Source organism: Dipodomys spectabilis, unplaced genomic scaffold (genome assembly GCF_019054845.1).
Source record: "Dipodomys spectabilis isolate Male_0828 unplaced genomic scaffold, ASM1905484v1 ptg000921l, whole genome shotgun sequence".
In the NCBI taxonomy this organism is placed as follows: domain Eukaryota; kingdom Metazoa; phylum Chordata; class Mammalia; order Rodentia; family Heteromyidae; genus Dipodomys; species Dipodomys spectabilis.
The window spans coordinates 7,501-30,000 of record NW_024871598.1 but is presented as its reverse complement, the minus strand read 5'-3'; the positions used below and the strand labels follow the sequence as shown (position 1 = coordinate 30,000).

Below are 22,500 nucleotides of genomic sequence, written 5' to 3'. Positions count from 1 at the left end.
TAAGAGGCCCACAGACTTCCTATCCGGGCTGGCTTTGAACTGTGATCCTCAGAGTCCATCTTCCCGAATAGCTGGGATTAGAGGCGTGAGCCTCTAGCCGCGCTTCACGGTGTCATTCTTATTATCAAACAAGTCCTGTGAAGATGTTGGAATGAAGACACTCGGTTTTAGGAGGAGGAAAAGGTGTATCAGCCTCTAGGAATAATAAAAAGACGGACCGAGCAAAGACAGGATTAAAGATAATCCCAGCCACTCCAGTGGGTAGGATATGAGGATCAAGGTTCAAAGCCAGCCCTGGGCCCAAAAGTCTATGTGAGTCTTCGCGCCAGCGAACCAGCCAAAAGCTGGAGGTGGCGCTATGGCTGACGTGGCAGAGCTCCAGCCGGGATTGCGAAGCCAAGCGGGGCCAAGGCCGTGCGTTCACGTCCGGTGCGGGACACACTCACACACACTCACACGGCCGCTGTGCCTCCCGCCCTGCCCAGGTACAACATCATGAAGCGGTGCTGGCGCTGGAGCCCGGCCGGCCGGCCGCTGCCCGGGGAGCTGTGCGTGCAGCTGGAGGCGGCCGCCGGGACGGCCGATGACCAGCGCGTCCTGCAGGTGCCGGAGCTGGTGGTGCCCGAGCTGTACGCGGCCGTGGCCGGCGTCCGCCTGGACAGCCTGGCCTGCACCTACAGCATCCTCTGAGCCTCGTGTCCAGGGGTCCCAGCGCGCCTCCTACACACCTCAAAGCAGCACCCGCCGCCGGCCCGGGCTCCCCCGCTGCCCGGGCCTGGAGGGCCAGCGCAGTGGACGTTGAGAAGAACCCACGGCAGCACCGGCACCACGGGCCTGCCACCCCGGCGACTCAGCGGGCCGAGCTCTGACCATGCGGCTCACAGCCGGCCGGGCGGGACACCGCCGGGAGACTCCGCTCGGCAGTGCAGCACCCACAACGCCAGAGGCCGCTCGAGTGGCGGGGCGCTAGCCTTGACAGAAAAGGCTCAGGGACAGTTCTCCAGGCCCTGAGTTCAAACCCCAGGGTTGGCATGCGCGCACGCACACACACACGAACACACATGCATGCACACACACGCACATGCACGCGCACACACATGCACACACACGCACATGCACGCGCACACACATGCACACACACGCACATGCACGCGCACACACATGCACACACACAGATGTGCACACACATGCACACAGAGATGCACACACATACATACACACACGCACATGCACACACACACGAACACACATGCGTGCACACACGCACACACACATGCACACACGCACGCACACGCACACATGCGCGCACACACACATGCACACATGCACACGCATGCACACACAGATGCACACACACACGCACATGCACACATGCACATACACACACACATGCACACACACACACACATCTGCCATGCTTGTTGGAGCCTGGCAGATTAGTTTACTCCTGGACAATGCTTTTTTTCCCCTCCTCTTCTTCCTCTTCCTCCTCCTCCTCCTCTTCTTTTTTTAAAATTGTGAACATACTGTACAGAGGGGTTATAATTACATGGGCAAGATGATGAGTACATTTCTTATCCAGCATTGCAGCCTCCTCCTTTGTTTCCCCTTCCCATCCCTTCCCCCCCTCCCCACCCCCCCCAAAGTCGTAAAGTTCGTTTTTGACATAATGACTTGTACTTCTCATTGTTGCAATGGGTCCACCTGTATCCCTATTTAAACGATTTGTTTTTCCCTTCCTCTCCACAAATTATACCAACATCAAATACAGTGAAAGCAGGGGTTATACTCTGTGGGAGGAACTTACAAAGCAACAAAGAAATCATCTTATAAATGCGTTAGAAACAATCTCATGAAAGAAAAAAATGATTTGAATACATATCTTAGGTTCATTTCCCTAACATCACCTTATCTGACCGTTTTGCTTGACTCAGACTTATACTACACTATTACTAAGAAATAGAAATGGAGGGGCTGGGCAGGTGGCTCAGTGGTAGAGCGCTTGCCTTGCATGCCTGAGGCCCTGGGTTTGATTCCCCAGCACCACAAAAGTAAAAAGAAAAAAGCCGGAAGTGGCGCTGTGGCTCAAGTGGTAGAGCGCTAGCCTTGAGCTGCAGAGCTGAGGGACGGCGCCCAGGCCCAGAGTTCAGGCCCACGACCGGACCAAAAAAAAAAAAAAAGAAATGGAAATGGAGTGAAGGGAGGACCTGGTGAGAAAGGGATTTCAAGGTCGCGTTAGCTGAGAAGCACAGGTGCAGACCAGAGCTGGCCAGGGTGGCCATGTCTGCAGACAGGGCCTCATCCACCCCTCAGTCCTGGTGGACTAAAACGGCTGAAGGAAACCTTGAGAGTCTCACCTTGGGTATGTAATCTACTGAGGCCGGGCGCCGGGGCTCACGCCTGAAATCCTAGCCACTCAGAGGATCGCGGCCCGGGAGACTCAAACCCCAATGAGCTGCCCACAGGCCGGCGCTGGCCGTGAGCCTGAAAAGCCCAGGGACGGCTGGGTCAGGCCCGAGGTCAGGCCGCAGGCCTGGCGCGGGAGCTTCCTGCGTTCTCCACACCGGAGCTGACTAAGATCCAACTCAAATACCACCTCCCGTCGCGCACTTCCTCCACCGGCTCTGTGCTGGCCAGTTCCAGGCTCCCCGGGCAATAAAAGGCCTTTCCTCTTCTACGGTACCCCGGGCGGGTGTGTGTATAGATATGTGTGTGGGTGTGTTTACACACACAGGTTCCTCTTTAAAGTGGTGGCTCTGTGTGCAGCCTGCTGCCCTCCCCGCTGGTCCCCCGCTGCCCTCCCCCGCTGGTCCACCCGCTGCCCTCCCCGCTGGTCACCCGCTGCCCTCCCCCGCTGGTCCCCCGCTGCCCTCCCCCGCTGGTCCCCCGCTGCCCTCCCCCGCTGGTCACCTGCTGCCCTCCCCCGCTGGTCCACCCGCTGCCCTCCCCCGCTGGTCACCCGCTGCCCTCCCCGCTGGTCACCCGCTGCCCTCCCCCGCTGGTCCCCCGCTGCCCTCCCCCGCTGGTCACCCGCTGCCCTCCCCGCTGGTCACCCGCTGCCCTCCCCGCTGGTCACCCGCTGCCCTCCCCCGCTGGTCACCCGCTGCCCTCCCCCGCTGGTCACCCGCTGCCCTCCCCCGCTGTCCACCCGCTGCCCTCCCCCGCTGGTCACCCGCTGCCCTCCCCCGCTGGTCACCCGCTGCCCTCCCCCGCTGGTCACCTGCTGCCCTCCCCCGCTGGTCACCTGCTGCCCTCCCCCGCTGGTCCACCCGCTGTCCACCCGCTGTCCACCCGCTGTCCACCTGCTGTCCACCCGCTGTCCACCCGCTGGTCTCACCTGCTCTCCTCCATGTCCAGCTGTTTTTCCGGATGAAGCCAATGGGAGGAGGGGGGAGTGGGGAAGGGGAGGGGGGAGGGGGAGGGGGGAGGGGGGAGGGGAGAAGGGGGAGGGGGGAGCGTGTATGGGGGAGAGAAGGGGAGGAGACTGATAGAGGGAGTGACCACCACCTGCCAATCCTTGGAAACTCACAGAGAGCGCCACGCCCACAGCGCGTATTGCCATGACAACCTGGGGCGGGACTATAAACCACCCGCCAATCCTCCTCAGTCCGTCTCAAGGCCACGCCCACAGCGCCAGTTGCCAGGACAACCCGGGGGCGGGACTAAAGCCCGCCCGCCAATCCTCCGGGTCCGTCTCAAGGCCACGCCCTTTGGGGCGGGCACGCGGGGGGGGGGGGAGGACGCCACGCTCCGGCGGCCGGCAGGGCGGGCGAACCCCGCCCCCGGCCCCGCCCCCCGCCCCGCCCCCGCCCCCGCCCCCGGCCCCGCCCCCGGCCCCACTCCTGGCCCCGCCCCCGGCCCCGCCCCCGGCCCCGCCGCGCTCCGCCGCGCGCGCCGCGCCTCCCCGGGGCGGCTCGGGCAGGGGAAGGGACGGGCGCGCTCCGGGGATGCCCGGCCGCGCGGTCCTGCGCGGTGACGTCACGCCCGGCGCCCGCGCGTCCCGCCGGCTCCGCCATGGCGCCGGGCAGCGACTTCTACCTGCGCTACTACGTGGGGCACAAAGGCAAGTTCGGACACGAGTTCCTGGAGTTCGAGTTCCGGCCGGACGGTGAGCGGCGGCGGCGGCGGGGCCGGGGGGCGGGGCCGGGGCTGGGCCGGGGGCGGGGCCGGGGCGGGGCGGGGGCGGGGCGGGGGCGGGGCGGGGGCGGCCCGTTCCTTCATTCCTTCATTCATTCATTCATCAACTCTGGACTCTCAGCTCATTCATTCACAGTCTTGGGCCACCTTCATTCCTTCATTCATTCATTCATCCACTCTGGACTCTCAGCTCATTCATCAAGTCTCTGGACCCCATTCATTCATTCATTCATTCAGTGTCTTCGGACTAGCTTACAGATCATTCCCTCTTGAAATTATCCGGTGATCTCAGTCATTCCTTAGACAGTCTGCGTTATCTTTTAGTTCATTCATTCATTCACTCAAACGCTTTTGGCAGTGTTTTAGTCCATCCATCCATCCATTCATTATTCTTTTTTGGGGGGGGTCCGGTCGTGGGCCTGAACTCTGGCTGGGTGCTGTCCCTCAGCTCTTCAGCTCAAGGCTAGCGCTCGACCACTTGAGCCACAGCGCCACTTCCGGCTGTTTTTCTTTTTGCTTATGTGGTGCTGAGGAATCGAACCCAGGGCCTCAGGCATGCAAGGCAAGCGCTCTACCACTGAGCCACCTGCCCAGCCCCTCACTCATTATTCTTAAAAATCATGGGGTGCCTTTAAGTCCATCTACCATCCTTTCGTTCAGGTGTATGTGTTAAGGCTACTTGATCGGGGGGAAAGTCTGATGTGTAAACAAAGAACTAGTGTGTTTGAGGTGCCAAAATATGATTATGGACCATAGAATAAATGAGCAGTTCCCCTCCCCCCCTCCCTAAATGGAGGAGAGAAAAACTTCTAGAGGAGGCACCTGTGATGAGCTTTGAAGTAAGAGCGAATTTCTTGCTGTCTGAGGGAAGGAAATGTGGGCTTGCATTGTCGGTAGCAGTTCCGCGTTCTGACAGAACATTTTCTCTAGAGAATGTTCCTGTATATTGAATTCTAGCTGCCATGATGACAGCCTGGCAGTAGAGATTTTGGGGTTTTCAATGTGCTTGAGTAGTGGTGTAAATATGAAAACGGAATCCTTCTCTCACTCAGGTCAGGTGGGTTAAAGCTGGCCGGAAGTACACGCGTAACAGCTTACCTAGGAAGAGCTCTGTGCATGCTTCAGCAAGCTTCTATGAGAGTGTGAATGAAAAATTAGGAATTGTATACTAAAAAAGTGTCAAGCATTTTTCCCCCTGTGTCTTTGTCAGTAATAGTGCTCAAATTTAGTGCCTGGAGCACTTACTTTTTTCACTCAAGTCTAGTGGTCTGCTACTGGGTCCACACCCGCTCTCTGCTGGCTTTTTGCTAGTTACTTGGAAATAAGGCATCTCATGGACTTTTCTGCCTTGGCTGGCATCGAACTTTGATCCTCAGATCTCAGCCTCCTGAGTAGATAGGAATCATATAGCCTGTCAATACCAATTTAGCCAGTCACTTAAATGAAGAACCCCCAAGTTACTGGTGCAGTTTCACCTACCTGCCACTACTTCTAGTCTGCTTCTTCTGGTAATACCGAGTCACAGAAACTACACTTCCAGAACACATATTCTGTTTACAGGACGGGGAGCGTAGCTTCGCTGTTTCCCTGTAGAGAAGCATGCACCCGTGAGTACACAAGTCACAAAGGATGGAAATCAATTAACAACGGAACTTCCCCCCCGCCCCCCCAGAAGCAGCACCTAGTTCCTATGCTTCCTAGTTCTAGAAAGGAAGCCATCACCAGTGGGCAGTGGGTGGGGAGGGACCTGCTGGAGGTGGGCAAGAAAAAGGGGGGGGGGGCGAATATGATGAAGTACTTGACACGTGTGTGAAACTAGAATGTGAGAGCTGTTGAAATCGTCTAGCCGGGTGCCAGGGGCCCACACCTCTCATGCCAGCCACTCAGGAGGCTGAGATCCGAGGATCCAGGTTCAAAGCCAGCCCAGACAGGAAAGCGTGTGAGACTCGTGTCTCCAATGAACCACCAGAAAACTGGAGTTGGTATTGTGGCTTAAAGTGGTAGAGCACTAGCTTTGAGCAAATGAGCTTCGGGACCGCCTAGGCCCTGGGTTTAAGCCCCATAACCAACCAAAAAAAGTATTTTTTTTAAAGCGGGGAGAGAGATAAGGAAACACCCCAGAGAAACCCTGCTGTTCAGTGACCATCTGCTAATAAAAGCAAACACAGTAATTATACATGAACTTAAAGGAAAATGAGAGAAAGCATGAGTATCGGAGAAAAGTAAGACCAGATCGTAGACTCGTGACTGCAGAATTAGTGAGAGAATAGAACTGCTCTTTAGAGTTATTTTCAGATTATGTGTTTTGGAGAAAGTGGTATGGCTTATGAAGCCAGCCCTGGCGAGGACCCGTTAGAAGCCAGGTGCGCTTATGCATGCCCGTCATCCTGGCTACGCGGGACTCAGGTTTGAGGCTAGCCTTAGAACTGTTTCTGAGACAGTAAGACCCTGTCTCAGAAATAAGCCAGGTGTGGTTGGGTGTGCCTGTACGGGCAGCTGCGGAGAAATAGGAGGATTATCTGGAGGAATAAAAAGAAAAAAGAAAAGCAAGCAGGGAGACTGCTTGCCTAGGAAGTTTGAGGTTCAGAGTTCAAGTCTTCATATTGCCAAAACAAAAAACCCCAGAGATTCCCCCCCCACACACTCCCCAAAAGGCTCATGGCATGATGCTGCTCCGTTGCATATTGGGTAGCTGGACTTTAACTTACTAGCCAGTATCTACCAAGTTACTGGTGTTCAGTATTAATGCTGTGCTAAGAGGAACTATTGGTGAGAGTGGTAGTATAAAAATGCTCTTTACCTTTAACGTTGCCTGCATTGTTAATTTTATTTTGTAACAGTTGTTATTGCTAAAGGTAATTGTTTTCTGCCCCCGCCCCCACAGGAAAGCTTAGATATGCCAACAACAGCAATTACAAAAATGACGTCATGATCAGAAAGGAGGTAAGTGACTTTCGGATGCCAGAATTTTTATATTTCAAGCAGGGCACTGTGGCTCACGCCTGTCATCCTAGCTACTCAGGAGGCTGAGATCTGAGGACCAGGATTCCAAGCCAGTCCAAGACAGAAAGGTCCATGAGACTCTTACCGGCAATTAACCAGCAAAAAGCTAGAAGTGAAGTTGCGGTTCGAGCAGTAGTGCCTGGCCTTGAGAAGAAAAAGCTGATGGACCATGCCCAGGCCCTGAGTTCAAGCATTAGTACCAGCTCAAAAAAAAAAATAGTTTTTACATTTCAGTTTCCTTGTGTCTGTGTCAAATTCACCAAAGTTTCTTTATGGCGGTATTTTAAAAAAACCAACCAATCTACAGATTGAAAAGGTTCCATTTCAATTAGATATTAACAGCAGAAGAAGCAACCTGAATATATTTGCCTGTATTATTGAGTTCATGTTTGAGTTTATTCATTGTGTTAGTAAAGCAACGCCTGGCAGAGCTGGTACACACCCCACACCTGTGGCGGGGGGGGGGGGGGGGGAGGGCGTGTGAGGGGGGGCGGGGGGGGGTGAGGGGGGAGGGGGGAGGGGGCGGGGCGGGGGGGAGGCGGGAGGCGGGGCGTGTGCCAGCAGGTGCAGTCGGGCTCTGTGGTCACAGAGGCCGGGGAGTTGGCCTCTGTAGCTGTGCCAGGACTTTCCACCCCTGTGTCCTGGATACTCGGTCCCTCGGGTCCTCTGTCACACTGCGTTATCTCTTGGGTCCAGAGTGCCGTGAGGTTTGGCCTGTTTACTACATTGGGTCGTGTGGCTTAGATGTCTGAGCCTCTGTCAAAGGAAGGGCTTTACTCTGCCTCCTTTAAGACAGGACTCGCTCCTTGCAGTAAATAGTCTCCTTTGCAAACACTTCTGTGATAAAAAAATAAACAGGGCTGGGAAGGTGGCCTAGGGGTAGAGCGCTCGCCTAGCCTGCATGAGGCCCTGGGTTCGATTCTTCAGTACCACAGACACAGAAAAAGCCAGAAGTGGCGCTGTGGCTCAAGTGGTAGCGCGCTAGCCTTGAGTAGAAGAAGCTCAGGGACAGCGCCCAGGCCCTGAGTTCAAGCCCCAGGGCTGACAAAAATAAACAGTTGATAAAATTGGTAAGCAGTTGTTTATTTCCCCGCTGTTGGTGCTCTAGAGTCAAACCTGGGCCCTGTGCTTGCTAGGCAGGTGCTCCACGCGCGAGCTGTGCCTTTCAGCCCTTTTTGCTTTGTTTTTCAAATAGGGTTGGCACCTATGCACACACCTGTGCGATCTTTTTGTTCGCATTTCCTGAGTACCTGGGACAACAGGCCTGTGTTGTTGTGGTTGAGATGAAGGTCTTGTGAACTTTTTGCCCTAGCTGGCCTTGAACCTCGACCCTTTCAGTCTCTGCTCCCAAGCGGCTAGCATTACAGGCGTGAGCCGGCGCAGTCTGCTAGCACAGATGTCGTCGCCATTTCCTAGTCTGGGCTGGGTGCCGGGGAGAAGGGAAATGGCTGCTCTTTTTCCTTTTCCTAGAGGTCGCAGCTTGGGGAGGGAGGCAGAAGGTAAGAACGCGGAGCCGCTGCTTCCCGAGCGGCCGTTGGTTAGTGCAGTGCCCGCCGTCCTGTCTCTGAGCTGCCTGCTGGCGACGGCGTGGACCAGTGGCGGCGGAGGCCAGGACAGCAGAGGGGATGACCCTGCACCGAAGGGATCAGAATCCTTTTTTGTTTTTCTCAGTCCTGGGGCCTGGGCGCTGCCCCTGAGCGCTTCGGCTCAAGGCTAGCGCTCTACCACTCTGAGCCACAGCGCCACTTCTGGTTTTCTGCGTAAGAGTCTTAGGCTGTCCAGGCTGGCTTCGAACCTTGATCCTCAGATCTCAGCCTCCTGAGTGGCTAGGATGACAGACATGTTTGTTTTTTTTTAATGATACTCTGTGTAGTTCAGATTTGTATTTTTCTCTCTCCCTTCCTGCGGAGGTGTGGGAAGACAGTTGAAGACGGTCCCAATTCATTTCCAGGCGTACGTCCACAAGAGCGTGGTGGAGGAGCTGAAGAGAGTCATCGAGGACAGTGAGGTCACAGAGGAGGACGATGCTCTGTGGCCAGCCCCGGACAGGGTTGGGCGGCAGGTTTGTGCCGAGGGGCTCCGTGCGTCACCAGGCCCGGTGGCCCCGGGGCCCCGGTCACCCCAGCTGCCCCAGAGGCTGAGATCTGAGAACCTGCGGCAAAGCCAGCCCAGGAAGGGAGGGTCTGTGACCCCGGTCTCCACTTTACAGACGCCAGAAAGCCAGGAGCAGAGCTGTGGGTCAAGCGGTAGCGCAGCAGCCCTGAGTGGGGGAATGCAGGGACAGGGCCCCGGGCTCAGAGCTGAAGCTCTAAGACCAGGGGAGGTGTGCACACGTGCGCACACACGCACAGTTGATCGTAATGGTGCAATGCTGCCCCTTCTTCATGATTCCTTTTTATTTCCAGTCACTTAACCTCATTTTCTTTGCTTCATCCCTCTCTCCTTTCCTGTAAATCGAACTCAGGACCTCAAAGCTGCTGTTGAAACTCCCAGCTGAGGTATGCCCCAGCACTGCCTGAACCGCACAGTTAGACATTGTCTGCGCTGTCTGCCGCCACCAGCTGAGGCTGGGCCGGTCTCACCCTGTGGTGAAGCATTTCCACCATCATCTAATTGCTTCATAGGAGTAAATGTCTTAATTACTTAATAGCATTAAAAGCACTATTGCTAGTTAAAACAGAATCAGGACTTTTTTTTTTTTTTTTTTTTTTGGTTGGTCCTGGGGCTTGAACCCTGGGCCTGGGCGCTGTCCCTCAGCTCTTCAGCTCAAGGCGAGTGCTCTACCACTTGAGCCACAGCAACACTTCTGGTTTATTGGTGGTTCATTGGAGATAAAAAATCTAGAGGCTGGGAATGTGGCTCAGTGGTAGAGTGCTTGCCTCTCATGCATGAAGCCCTGGGTTCGTTTCCTCAGTACCACATACACAGAACAAGCTAGAAGTTAGGCCCCACGACTGACCAAAAAAAAAAAAAGAAAGGAATCCATGGACTGTCCCTGCCCGGGCTGGCTTTGAACCACAATCCTCAGAGCTCAGCCTCCTGAGTGGCTTCGGATGACAGGCGTGAGCCACTGGCGCCCGGCGGAATCAGGGCTCACACTGAGTCTATCCGATTCACCTTCTGCCTATGGAGTAACTTTCAGGAGGCGAGAAAGTACGTATGCATATATATTAACTCTCAGCATTGCTTAAACTAACTGTGGAGTTTGCTGTCTCCCATTCTCCACAGAAGAGCTGATGCTTCTCACTGGGCTTCTGAGGGGGTGTGGGGGCCGAATTTCGCTCTGCAGACAGAGTGTGTGAGTTGGGTCTTCTCAGCTTCTGGAGAGAGGAGAGAGGAGCCTGGCAGCAAGAAGCAATTCTTTTCCTTGTGAATTCCTAAAGGCTCTGTTAACCCGCCTTGTTTGACTAGAAAAAGTGCACCTTGACTCTTCTATTGAAAGGAACATTGTTGCCTGGCATTGGTGACTCACGCCTGTCATCCCAGCTACTCAGGAGGCTGAGATCTGAGGATCACAGTTCAAAGCCAGCCTGGGCAGGAAAGGCTGAGAGACTTTTTTTTTTTTTGGGTCCGGTCGTGGGGCCTGAACTCTGGGCCTGGGCGCTGTCCCTCAGCTCTTCAGCTCAAGGCTAGCGCTCTACCACTTGAGCCACAGCACCACTTCCAGCTTTTTTCTTTTTTGCTTATGTGGTGCTGAGGAATCGAACCCAGGGCCTCAGGCATGCAAGGCAAGCGCTCTACCACTGAGCCACCTTCCCACCCCCGGCTCTGAGACTTTTATCTCCAGTAAACCACCAGAAAACTGGAAGTGACACTGGGGCTCAAGTGGTAGAGCGCCAGCCTTGAGCTGAAGAGCTGAGGGACAGCGCCCAGGCCCAGAGTTCAAGCCCCACAACTGAAAAAAAAAAAAAAAAAAAAAAACCCAACAAAAAAGGATCATTGCTCAGGGAAGCAGAGGTAACAGCAGTATTTATTGTATAGGTTGTGTCACTTCTATTTTGTAGATCGTATCACTTTTATTTTGTGCCAGTCCTGGGGCTTGAGTGCAAGGCCTTCTTTACGGCTCCCCAGCTCCCCCCCCATCCCCCCATCTCCACTCAAGGCCGGCTCTCTAAACTTTGAGCCACAGCTCTGCTTCCAGCTTTTTGCTGGTTCATTGGAGATCAGAGTGTCACCGACTTTCCTGCCCGGGCTGGCTTTGAACTGCGATCCTCAGACCTCAGCCTCCGGAGTCGCTGGCATGACACGCACAGTCGCAGTGTCTGGCTCCTCCGTCCCTTCCCTTCTCTTTCCTTTCTTTTCTTTTTTTTGTCGGTCATGGGGCTTGAACTCTGGGCCTGGGCGCTGTCCTTGCACTCTTCAGCTCAAGGCGAGCGCTCTAACGCATGAGCCACAGCGCCACTTCCAGTTTTCTAGCATTTATTGGAGATGAGAATCTCACGGACTTTCCTGCCCAGGCTGGCTTTGAACCGTGATCCTCAGACCTCAGCCTCCTGTGGAGCTGGGATGACAGGTGTGAGCCGCTGGTGCCCGGCTGCTCAGCCCCTTTCTGTGTGGATAATTTCTGAGAAGAGGCCTCGTAGGATGACGGGCAAGCCCGGACTTCCTAGCTTGCTGGGATGACCGGCATACTCCGCTGTACCATTGTCTAAGATGGGGTCTCTTCTTCAACTCAGTATAACTATGCTACTGTGACCTCGATGCAATCACTCAATGTCAGTGAAGCAATGCTTGGAGAGAGAAAAAAACAAGATGAGGTCTCTTAAAACTTTTTTTTTTTTTTTAACTCATTCTGGCTTCAAACTGATTTCCGGAGCTGCACCTCCTGACTCGCTGGGATTTCGTGCCTGAGCCAAAAGAACACCGATCGTTTGAATCAAATCTCCATAGTACCACTTCGTGGTTATTAATATCAGCTGTGTTTTCCTACATTTAATGAATTTTGGATTAGACAGTTACAAGCCTCCCAAAACCCACGTTAGCTAGACCTGTCAGCTGTGCTACTCAGGAGGCTGAGATCTGAGGATCAAAGTTCAGTGCCAGCCCAGGCAGAAAAGTCCATGAGACTCTTACCTCCAATGAACCTTAAAAAGCTGGAACTGGAGCTGTGGCTCAAAGTGGTAGAGCACCAGCCTTGAGTAGAAAACAGGGCCACGCCTAGGCCCTGAGTTCAAGCCCCAGTACCAGCAGAAAAACAAGTAGATGGATGAATTATAAATAAAGCGCCTCCTGAAGCTGTTTGAGGAACTGCGGGGTGTTTGCCCCCCGCATCGGGACCCCACGCAGCAGCCCCGATGCGTGGGAACGTGGGCGGCAGTGACCAGCACCGTACATGCGACTTCTAGAATCTCCTAGAAAAGGAAACCTGCTTAGGACCTCCGCCTTCCCGTAACTGCTTTTATACCATGTTTTTAAAGCAATCTGGTGAGTGCTGACCCAGTCAGAGACATTTCTGTGTCGTTCATTCTCACCCGGGCTTCTAGAAAGCACGTGGGGCCCTGGGGTGCAGGTGATTGTCCAGCCAGCACGGGAGGTTTTGTTTTACGTTTACATTTGGTCTTTTTGTCTCTCCATGTCCTTTTTCTCTCCTCCTCCTCTCTGGTGTGCTGGGGGTCGGGGGTCGCTCGTGGCTCCCGTGGGGGCCTGGGCCTGGGCCCGGAGCGGGGGTCGGGGGTCGCTCGTCGCTCGTGGCCCCCGGGGGGGGGAGCCTGGCCGGAGCGGGGGTCGGGGGTCACTTGTGGCCCCCGGGGGGGGGGCTTGGGCCTGGCCAGGGCTGGGGGTCGGGGGTCGCTTGTGGCCCACGTGGGGGCCTGTGTCTGGCCCGGAGCTGGGGGTCGGGGGTTGTCCAAGTGTTTCTGTGCTTGTTTTTAGGAGCTTGAAATTGTGATTGGAGACGAATACATTTCTTTTACCACGTCCAAAATCGGTTCTCTTATCGACGTAAACCAGTCAAAGTGAGTACGTTAACTTGGCATCGTGGATTCGGGTTAGGTTAGAACTGTGCTCAGGGCTGGGCAGGCGGCTCAGTGGTAGAGCGCTCGCCTCACATGCATGAAGCCCTGGGTTCGATGCCTCAGCACCACAGACACAGAAAAAACCACAAGTGGCGCTGTGGCTCAAGTGTCAGAGCACCAGCCTTGAACAAAAGAAGCTCAGGGACAGCGCCCAGGCCTTGAGTTCAAGCCCCAGGACTGGCAAAAAAAAGGAAGAAGAGATTCATTCTCCTACAGTTCCTACCCTGTCGAGATTGTAAATTGGTACACTGTTTTTTTTTTGGTACATATAACTTGGTAATACGCTTCAAAAACTGTTAATACATGTATTTACCTTTTATGGTAATTTCATTTCTGAGTATCTGTTCTAGAAAAGATTGTCAAATATTGGAAAAGCTTTCTTGTATGAAGCCACTCACAGAAGCGGTGTAAAATTAGAAAGACTCCAAGTATCAGACAGGTTTAAAATGTTCAAATTCATAATAGCGACTTTTTTTTTTTTAGTACTATGGAAAAGTTAATAGTTGAAAGGCACATGAAATTATTTTCGATATGGGAAAAACCTATTGTGTAAGGTTGGTGGCATTACAGAATTAGCAAGATTGCTATTGTTTTCTGCGTAAATAGAACTTTCCATAAGGACTTGAACACATCAAATGGGTGAAAACGAATCCTAAAGAAGCGATCTAGCAAAGATGCGTCCGAGAGCCGCACTCACGATCCCGTCTGGGTGGCATCAAGATTCTGTTGTTACAGATTCTTTTTAAATTTATTTTGCTTTAGGAATTTATAAAATGCTGTTTGGCTTTTTCTGCCGCAGGGACCCGGAAGGCCTCCGAGTATTTTACTACCTGGTACAAGACTTGAAATGCTTGGTTTTCAGTCTCATCGGATTACACTTCAAGATCAAACCCATTTAGACCGTGTGTTTGAAGATGTTTGTGTATTTAATTAGGGGATGGGTGAGAGAGGGTATTTTTTTTTTGTAATTTGGGGATTTTTTTATTAATGTGGAACAAAAACTATTCTTTTGTATGTGAACTGAAAACATGAAAATAAGAAAACAAGCTGACTGGATTTTCTTACTTGGGCCCAAGTGGGTTAGACAGACCCCGGACCCATATTAAATTCTGTAAATAAAAATTTCTGTCGGGTGAAACTTTGCGCTAACAAAACAGGAAATGCCGAGTGAGTGTGTGAGTGTGCATGCTCACGCACACACGTGTGTGAAGCCGCTTACCCGATTCAAAGATAAGAAAATGTTGCTGTATCTACACGTAGCAATATACCTCCGGCTTTCCATCCATGAAAGGGCTGCTGTGGTAACGCACACCTGTAATTCTAGCGACAGAGGAAGGAGACCCACAAGGCTGAAGTCAGTCATGGCAAAGGGAGAGTCGCTCTCAGAAAGAAAATAGGAAGGACAGAGGGAAAAAGGGAGAGAGGAAAGGAGTGGAGGGGGGAGGGAAGGGGCCCTGGGAGAAGCCACTGGCCATGGGTAGGTGCAGTGTGCTTTATAGCAGGTGGATAGTTCTGCGTCTGGGCCTTGGGATTGTTTTCCATTTTCAAAAGCCCTCGTTAGGTTTGCAGTGGTGACTTCGGTCTGGGGGAGGCCCTGCCCACCCGGAGGGAGGGACTCCAGGAATTGGGGCCGAGCGGAAGGGTTTGTCCACTTCCTTTGACACTCCCCGGATGGTCTTTTGCTCACATTTTCCTGTCATTGCATTTCCAGGTAATTTTGTAGTTTACCCACAAGATGGCAGAAGCACAAGCCAAACAACTCCAGGCCCTGCTAAGTTTGAAAACGAAGCGGGTGGAGTCGGGTGAAGGGCGAACCATGGAAGATGCCCCTGGTCAGTACGTACTGTCCTCTAGGTGAACGGGCTGAATGGGGACTCTGAACACAACTAAAGCATCATAGGGGCTGGGAAGGCGGCTCAGTGGTAGAGCGCTCGCCTTGCATGCACGAGGCCCTGGGTTCGATTCTTCAGCACCCCATAAGCAGAAAAAACCAGAAGTGGCGCTGTGGCTCAAGTGGTAGAGCGCCCGCCTTGAGCTGAAGAGCTGAGGGACAGCGCCCAGGCCCAGAGCTCAAGCCCCACAACCCACCAAAAAAAAATTATACATAAATACAACAGAGTTTTGCTGCTCAGAAAAAAATACTGTTTTCTGTAAACTACTATTGAGAATATCAGTGGACTGTCACGTACATAATGCTAGCAAAACACACTGATTGGTAAGATTGCCAAGTCCATGCTGTGTGCCCATAGCCCAGGCCTGGATCCCAGCTGTTAAGAGGCTGAGGTCTGAGGATCGGGTTCAAAGCCAGTCTGGCAGCAAAGACTGATCTCCAGTGAACCACAAAGTGGCGCTGTGGCTCAAGAGGTAGAGCCTTGAGTGAAAGAGCTCAGGGACAGCGCCAGGCCCTGAGTTCAAGCCCCAGGATTGGCACAGGTGTGTGCATGTGCACACACACACACAGACCTGGTAAGCACTATTTTCCTTCTTTGCCAGGGCCGGGACTTGAACTTGTCTCTTAGCTTTGCACTCGAGACTGCCACGTTACCATTCGAACCACCACTCCACTTCTGATTTTTTGGTGGTTAACTGGAGATAAGAGTCTCACGAATATTTTTGCGGAGGCTGGTTTTGAACTGTGATCCTCCGATCTCAGCCTCCTGAGTAGCCGGGATGACCGGAGTGAGCCATCGAAACACATACCGTGTCCCAGCTTTGTGCCAGTAACCGGCTGGAAGCTGGCTTTGTTCACCTGACAGCACCAAGGTGCTCAGTACTGTAACACAGAGAAGAGGAAGAATCTAGACCTGGAGGTCCAACGGAATGAAACCGAGGACTTGTGTTCATTTTGAATCAGTTACTTTTGTGTAGGTATATTTTATATATTGTATGTATTTACATATGTAAAATTTACACGTGTAAATTTGCATGCCATTTTATGTGCAAGCAAATTTGTAAATGCAAACCGTATCCACATAGATTTGCAGATGCAAAGTCACACCCTTATACATTCACATTCATATTAAATCGCATCCACACAAACCCCCAGGGTTTCAATTGGTATAAATTTGCATATGCAAGCTCAGTCGGTATAAATTTGCGTGTGTGATTTTGTGCAGAAACTGCCTATGTGTATATAGCATCCATATAAAGCTAAGCTTTAGCTTTGTTCTTGGATGAAGGGAAGAAGAGCAGGCTTCCACTGCGATGTGTTATTCTCTGGGCTGGAAGAGGGGGCTGTACGCCGTGAGCTCCAGGCTGACAGGGATCAGAAAACAACTCTGAGAAATTGAGGAGGATGTGAGAACAATGTTTTGACCCAAACAGACAAAGCCTTGGCAGTACCTGGTCTGGAACATTCTTTTCAATGAGAACCTGGGGAGAAAATTGTGTCTGTAACACTATGGTATTGCTGTCTCGTGAAAAACAATAACGTGGACTCCAGCTCTGGTTGTGTGTGTGTGTGAGTGTGTGTGTGTGTGTGTGTGAGTTCTGGGGCTTAAACTCAAGGCCTGGGTTCTGTCTCTAAGCTTCAGTGCTCAAAGCTGGTGCTCTACCACTTAAGCACAGCTCCACTTGTGGCTTCTTGCTGATCCACTGGACATACCGGAGTCTCATGGACTTTTCCGCCTGGGCTGGCACTGAACTTCAATCCTCACGTCTCAGGTTCTGACGTTCTGGGTTTTATTTAATTTTGATCATCTCAATTCTTTGTTCCAATGGTGCTCTATTGGAATTGTTTATCTGACGTTAAACCGCATGGTTATTCTACCACACTAGATGAGATTACACCACAATAAGGAAACTGGAGTGTTACAGAGCAACTTCCACTGGATCAACCTGCACTGCAAATCCTTCGTTCTAATTCACCAGGAAAGCTACAAAAGGCAGGCCAAGCTGCTGGGCATTACCAGCTACTCAGGAGGCTGAGATCTGAGGATCACAGACAGTTCCAAGCCTGCCTGGACAGATAAACCAGAGACTCCTATGTCCAATCGATCAGCAAAAGCTAGAAGCCCTGAGTGAAAAAAAAAAAAAAAACAAGCAAGAGTTCAATCTGCAGTACTAGTGCACACGAACTTTCCACGCTGATGCATTTACACACGCATAGATTTGTGTTGCATCAAAGCAAAAGCAGAATCTGTGGGAGTCTTCTTTTCCATGTTACTTGAACAATAAAAATTGTTCAGCAAATATATATGTTATATATATATAATTTCTTGTTGCTGTCAAGGTGATGGACCGACATCAGTCAGGTCATGAGCACATTTCTTTTTGGACAGTGACCCCTTCCCTTGCTCTCTTCCCCCTTCTCCTTCCCCACCCACAAGTTGTAGAGTTCACCGCATCCAGAGGGCATCTGCATCCATTTCTGCCCCCCCTTTTGCCCCCGAAGAGACAGGTACACGACCAAACAAGACAGAAATCCCAGGAAACAACCACCACCACAACAAAAATCAAAGCAAAGTCAAACACCACCGCCCTCGCCACCCACGACAACCAAAAAAACACCCCCATTTCCATTTCCTGGAATTTGTTTCCATGCAGTCTGCGAAATAACCTTTAACCAGAAAGTTCTAACCTTTAGGAGACACTTTTCAAGCGGCAGACACGGTGGGAGCTGCCGGTAGGGCTCACTGCTCGGGGTTTGGGGGAGCAGGAATCCCGGAAGAGAATCTCTTTTTGCTCTCTTTCAAGATGGATGCTCGGCACCGGCCGGCCCTTCTTCAGGCTCCTCTGATCTGAGACCTCGCCTGGAAATCGGGCCAGCAGGGCCGGGCCAGCAACATCTTACGTTATTTTTCTTTTCTTCCCTCACAGTCTGCTGCTTTTCCTCTTACAGCAATATTCACATTGACGCTGCCAGTGGGTGAGTACAGTAGCTTCTACTTGAAGGAAGGGAAAGCTTCTTTTAACGTACAGGTAGCTGCCCTGTGCCTGGCCCCCGACTCAGATCGTACCAGACAGAGGCTGAAATGCAAGCTGTGGAGGGAGGCAGCGGCCGAGGTTTGATACACACATGGTGTTTTCTACATTTTATTAGATAAACAGTAGTGGGGGGGTGCATGGGAAGCTTCTTTGGGGGATTAATTTCTTGGGTGTTGCAATTTTCTTTTGGCTTCACTGGGCTTCCAGAAATTTCTTCACCGATGATACCTACTTTTCCTTCTACACTTTTATCCAACTTGGGCAATAATAGTGACTGGGTTTGTAAGGGGAAATGACCATCATCATCACCATTATGATTGTTAATTATTATTATTACTATGGCATTCGTCTATGGCATCGAAAGCAGTATTGCGTGTCTTCGGTTCTGTGTCTGATATTTACAGGAGGTGAATTCTGTGGAGGAGGGTGAACCGTCAGGAAGGATGGATACTGTTATAGTTCAATCACTTGCCATTTCAACAGCAACAGCAACAAGTCAGTTAAACTATAGAGTGCTCTTGCTGGGCCTTGGTGCTCACACCTGTAATCCTGGCTCCCCCAGGAGGCTGGTCGCTGAGGGTCCTGATTCAAAGCCAGCCTGGGCAGGAAAGCCTGTGAGACTCGCATCATTCAATGAACTACCAAAACCCAGAGGCAGCTGTGGCTGACGTGGTAGAGCACCAGCCTTGAGCGAAAGAAGCTTGGAGACCACACCAGGCCCTGAGTTCAAGCCCCAGGACTCGCTGTGTTTTAGACGTACAGAGTTCAGAAAGCAAGTTAGGCTTGTTTTTCCTCTTGGTTCTTCCTTTGAAGTCATGCATCAAGTTGCTTGGCTGTTCCCATCTGGGCGTTGGTTCGGGGTTGTATCGCTCGTTTTAATTCTCTGTGTATTCTGATTGCAGAATTTTTTTTTTAATCAGAAGAGGCCCCCTATCTGGCACTCTTGAGATGATGCCAAGCCATCACAACCGAGCCAAAATGTCCCGGAACAAACCAGAAACCGGCCTCCAAGAGGTGAACTACGCAGAAATCAAGTTTGCGAACTCTCAGCAGAAGCGAAGACAAGGCAAGATGGACCCGAGCCGGGCGGCAGCACGCGAAGAGCAGATCAGTTATGTAGAGCTGAAGTTTCACAGAGCCCCAGAGAGACAGCCCAGCAAACGGGGCGATCAGCACCCGCGCAGGGAAACGTGGCGTGATCCGCACACACGCCCAGGTACGGAGTTGCGGGTGGATGTTGTTTAAACATACATAAGAGTTTGGGGGGGGGGGCCTTGAACTCACGGCCTGGGCGCCGTCCCTCAGCTCTTCAGCTCAAGGCGGGCGCTCTACCACGTGAGCCACGGCGCCGCTTCTGGTTTTCTGGTGGTTTATTAGAGATCAGAGTCTCGCAAGCTTTCCTTCCCGGGCTGGCCTTGAACCACGATCCTCAGCTCTCAGCCTCCTGAGTTGCTGGGATTCCAGGCGCTAAGTGGATCTTGAGTTCCAGCAGGAGCTGGGGTTCGGGGTGAGGCTCACTCTGTGAGCGCCAGGCAGACACGCTGCAAACCAGGGGCACAGGAAGCTGTCCTGGGCCCCCAGTGCACGCCGTTGACCTCCGGGAAACAAGAACACGAGATGATTGTGTGTTTGCTTCTGCCCTCAGCCCCGCGCTCTGCCCCCTGGAGAGCAACAGCCGGAATCCTGGCCGCCTCCTGCATCCTGTTGACGGGGACAGTGGCTGTCCTGCTCACACGCTGTAAGTCCTTCAGAAGTTCCCGGGCACCAGCGGCTCACGCCTATCATCCCAGCGACTCAGGAGGCCGAGATCTGAGGATCGTGGTTCAAAGCCAGCCCTGGGCAGGACAGTCCGTGAGACTCTATTTCCAACTAACTACCACAAAAAGCCCAAGTGGAGCTGTGGCTTAAGTAGTAAAAGCTTTAGCCTTGAGCAACATAAAGCTCAATGGCAGTGTCTAGGCCCTGAGTTCAAGACCCGGGACTGGCAAACACACATACACACACACACACACACAGAAATTGTTCTCGCTTCGCCTGGTATGGAGAATGAATTTCCCAGCCGCGACCATCACATCTAAAATAGGACTCATGACTTACTGCCTTCTTTCTTTTTTTCCCCTTACAGTATTTTCTAGACAAGGAGAACAAACTAGAAAAGCCTTACTTGATCCTCAAATTTCCCCTAAAAATGAGGGTAAGTATTTCGTAAAATTCACTTCAATACTTGTTTTTTTCTTATTTCCAATCCTGGGCCTTGAACTCAGGGCCTGGGTGCTGTCCCTGAGCTGCTCTGGCTCAAGGCTGGCGCTCTACCACTTGAGCCACAGCGCCACTTCTGGCTTTTTCTGTGTCTGTGGTACTGAGGAATCGAACCCGGGGCTTCGTGCATGCAAGGCGAGTGCTCTACCATGGAACCACCTGCCCGGCCCCACTTCAGTACTTTTGACCACTCAGAAAATAATTTTCCCCAAATCCACAAACTCATGAATCACAACATAAATACAGATTCTCACATGGGCTAAAAATGAGCCAGAAGTTGGATGCTGATGGCTCACAAATATCGTCCTGGCTACTCCGGAGGCTGAGATCTGAGGATCAAAGTTCAAAAGCAGGGCTGGGCAGGTGGTTCCGTGGTGAAGTGCTGGCCTCGCGTGCGTGAAGCCCCGGGTTCGATTCCTCAGTACCACAGACACAAGCCAGAGGTGGTGCTGTGGCTCAAGTGGTAGAGCGCTCGCCTTGAGCACAGAGAGACTCAGGGACAGGATCCAGGCCTTGAGTTCAAGCCCCAGGACTGGCAAAAACGAAAACAAAATGAAGTTCAAAACCACCCCAGGCCAGGAAAACGCATAAGCTAAGCGGGAAGAACACAAGGCCCTGCGCTCCAACCCCAGTAACTTACAAAGGAAAAAACCCACAAGCACTCCTGTAACATCTCTACGTTTTCTAGAATGTTCCTGCCACCCTTCCGCACGGAGCTGCTTCAGGTTTGGAAGTAGCTCCTATCAGGTCTTCGATCAATGGACAACATGGGAGGCGAGCTCCAAGGCATGCGCAGAGCTGAACTCTCGTCTTCTGCAGATAGACTCGGGGGAGGAGCTGGTGAGTGAGGTTGGGATCTACGAAGATTATCCGCCAGTGCGCACGCCTGTCATCCCAGCTCCTCAGGAGGCTGAGATCGGAGGATCCCAGTTCAGAGCCAGCCTGGGCAGGGAAGTCCTCGAGACTCTTCTCCTCAATCAACCAGCACAAACTGGAAGTGGTGCTGTGGCTCAGGTGGTAGAGCGCCAGCTTTGAGAGCAAAAGACAGTAGTGCCCAGGCTGTGAGTTCAAGCCCTGGGACTGACAAAAATAACCAAATGAAAAGGAGCAGACCCTTCTGCGTGGGCAGCTCTGCGTGCTGACTTGCTTTTTGTCACACTAGGAAATCTTCTCCACCTTGGAAATAAAAGGCTGGATATCCTTCGAAGGGGTGCGGAGGAATAGGACCGCGTTCTGGGCGGCTGAGAGGCTGGGGACGCAGATCGTGTGAGTTGGCACAAACTGTACTTCGCTCAGCGCGGAGGGATTGCGGGAGGAACTGACCTGCGCACAGCGCACAAAGAGCATTCCAGAACACAAAGCCGTTAGGTTATCTAAGAAGTGTGTGTGGGAAACAATTAGGAAAAAAACAAACTATCATCTATCATCTAATAGCAACATCTAACGTCAGGCTAGAGTACAGCAGTAGACCACAGTAATCTCTCGGGTAATAGTAATAGTAATAGACTACAGCAATCTCTAATCCTACACTTGTGACTTTTACGATTTGAATTGATGTACTCCTTAGAGAAGTTTGTTCATAGCTTTTTTTTGTTGGGGTTTTGTTTGTTTGTTTTCTGGTGACTGGGTTTGAACTCAGGGCCTGGGCGCTGTCCCTCAGCTCTTCAGCTCAAGGCGGGCGCTCTACCACCTGAGCCACAGCGCCACTTGCGGTTTTCTGGTGGTTTATTGGAGATCAGAGTCTCATGGACTCTCCTGCCCGGCTGGGCTGACTTCGGATCTCAGCCTCCTGAGTAGCTGGGATTATAGGCGTGAGCCACCTGAATCTGGTCTGTTCATACTTTTGTGCACACTTATAAACCTAACCCTAGTTACACGAGCAGGTTAGGTCTAGACAGGGGTTCACACTTCCTTTGGCTCTTGCTGGGTTATGATGAAAAGCCATCGGCCTTCATTAAACCGCAGTTTGTTCCAGAAACGATTTGGTCTTTTGTTTTCATGCAGAGTAAATGTTCAAGAGTGGACGGAGCATCACTGCCCTTACCTGAAAGGAAGTTACATCTACCCTAGGACATGTTCGCTGAGTAATGATTATACCTGTGAGTGTCGTGCAGAAGTGATCAGGGAGCCGGGCACCGGTAGCTCACGCCCGTAATCCCAG

At 52.2% G+C, this 22,500-nt stretch overlaps 3 protein-coding genes across 3 annotated transcripts in view; all 3 read left to right on the top strand.

Moving 5' to 3' along the window:
- The window catches only part of Styk1 (serine/threonine/tyrosine kinase 1), an 11,404-nt gene extending 10,372 nt beyond the window's left edge, over window positions 1-1,032 (top strand). The window contains exon 10 of the mRNA XM_042673535.1: window positions 486-1,032. Coding sequence (XP_042529469.1) covers window positions 486-690 — 205 coding nt within the window. The 3' untranslated portion in view covers window positions 691-1,032. The remainder of the gene's footprint in view (window positions 1-485) is intronic.
- A 2,946-nt stretch (window positions 1,033-3,978) lies between these two features.
- On the top strand, window positions 3,979-14,292 carry LOC122102869 (protein mago nashi homolog). Its single transcript, XM_042673533.1, has 5 exons — window positions 3,979-4,108; window positions 7,022-7,080; window positions 9,092-9,202; window positions 13,012-13,094; window positions 13,954-14,292. Exons 1-5 carry the CDS (start codon window positions 4,015-4,017, stop codon window positions 14,051-14,053), a joined length of 447 nt encoding a protein of 148 aa, XP_042529467.1. The 5' UTR covers window positions 3,979-4,014; the 3' UTR covers window positions 14,054-14,292.
- Window positions 14,293-17,863: 3,571 nt separating this feature from the next.
- LOC122102868 (killer cell lectin-like receptor subfamily I member 1) overlaps window positions 17,864-22,500 on the top strand; it is a 4,891-nt gene continuing 254 nt past the window's right edge. The window contains exons 1-7 of the mRNA XM_042673532.1: window positions 17,864-18,021; window positions 19,001-19,296; window positions 19,726-19,818; window positions 20,206-20,274; window positions 21,028-21,179; window positions 21,502-21,605; window positions 22,344-22,500. The exon at window positions 22,344-22,500 is cut by the window's right edge and continues 254 nt beyond it. Of these exons, the coding sequence (XP_042529466.1) occupies window positions 19,029-19,296; window positions 19,726-19,818; window positions 20,206-20,274; window positions 21,028-21,179; window positions 21,502-21,605; window positions 22,344-22,494 (837 nt within the window). The 5' untranslated portion in view covers window positions 17,864-18,021; window positions 19,001-19,028 and the 3' untranslated portion in view covers window positions 22,495-22,500. The remainder of the gene's footprint in view (window positions 18,022-19,000; window positions 19,297-19,725; window positions 19,819-20,205; window positions 20,275-21,027; window positions 21,180-21,501; window positions 21,606-22,343) is intronic.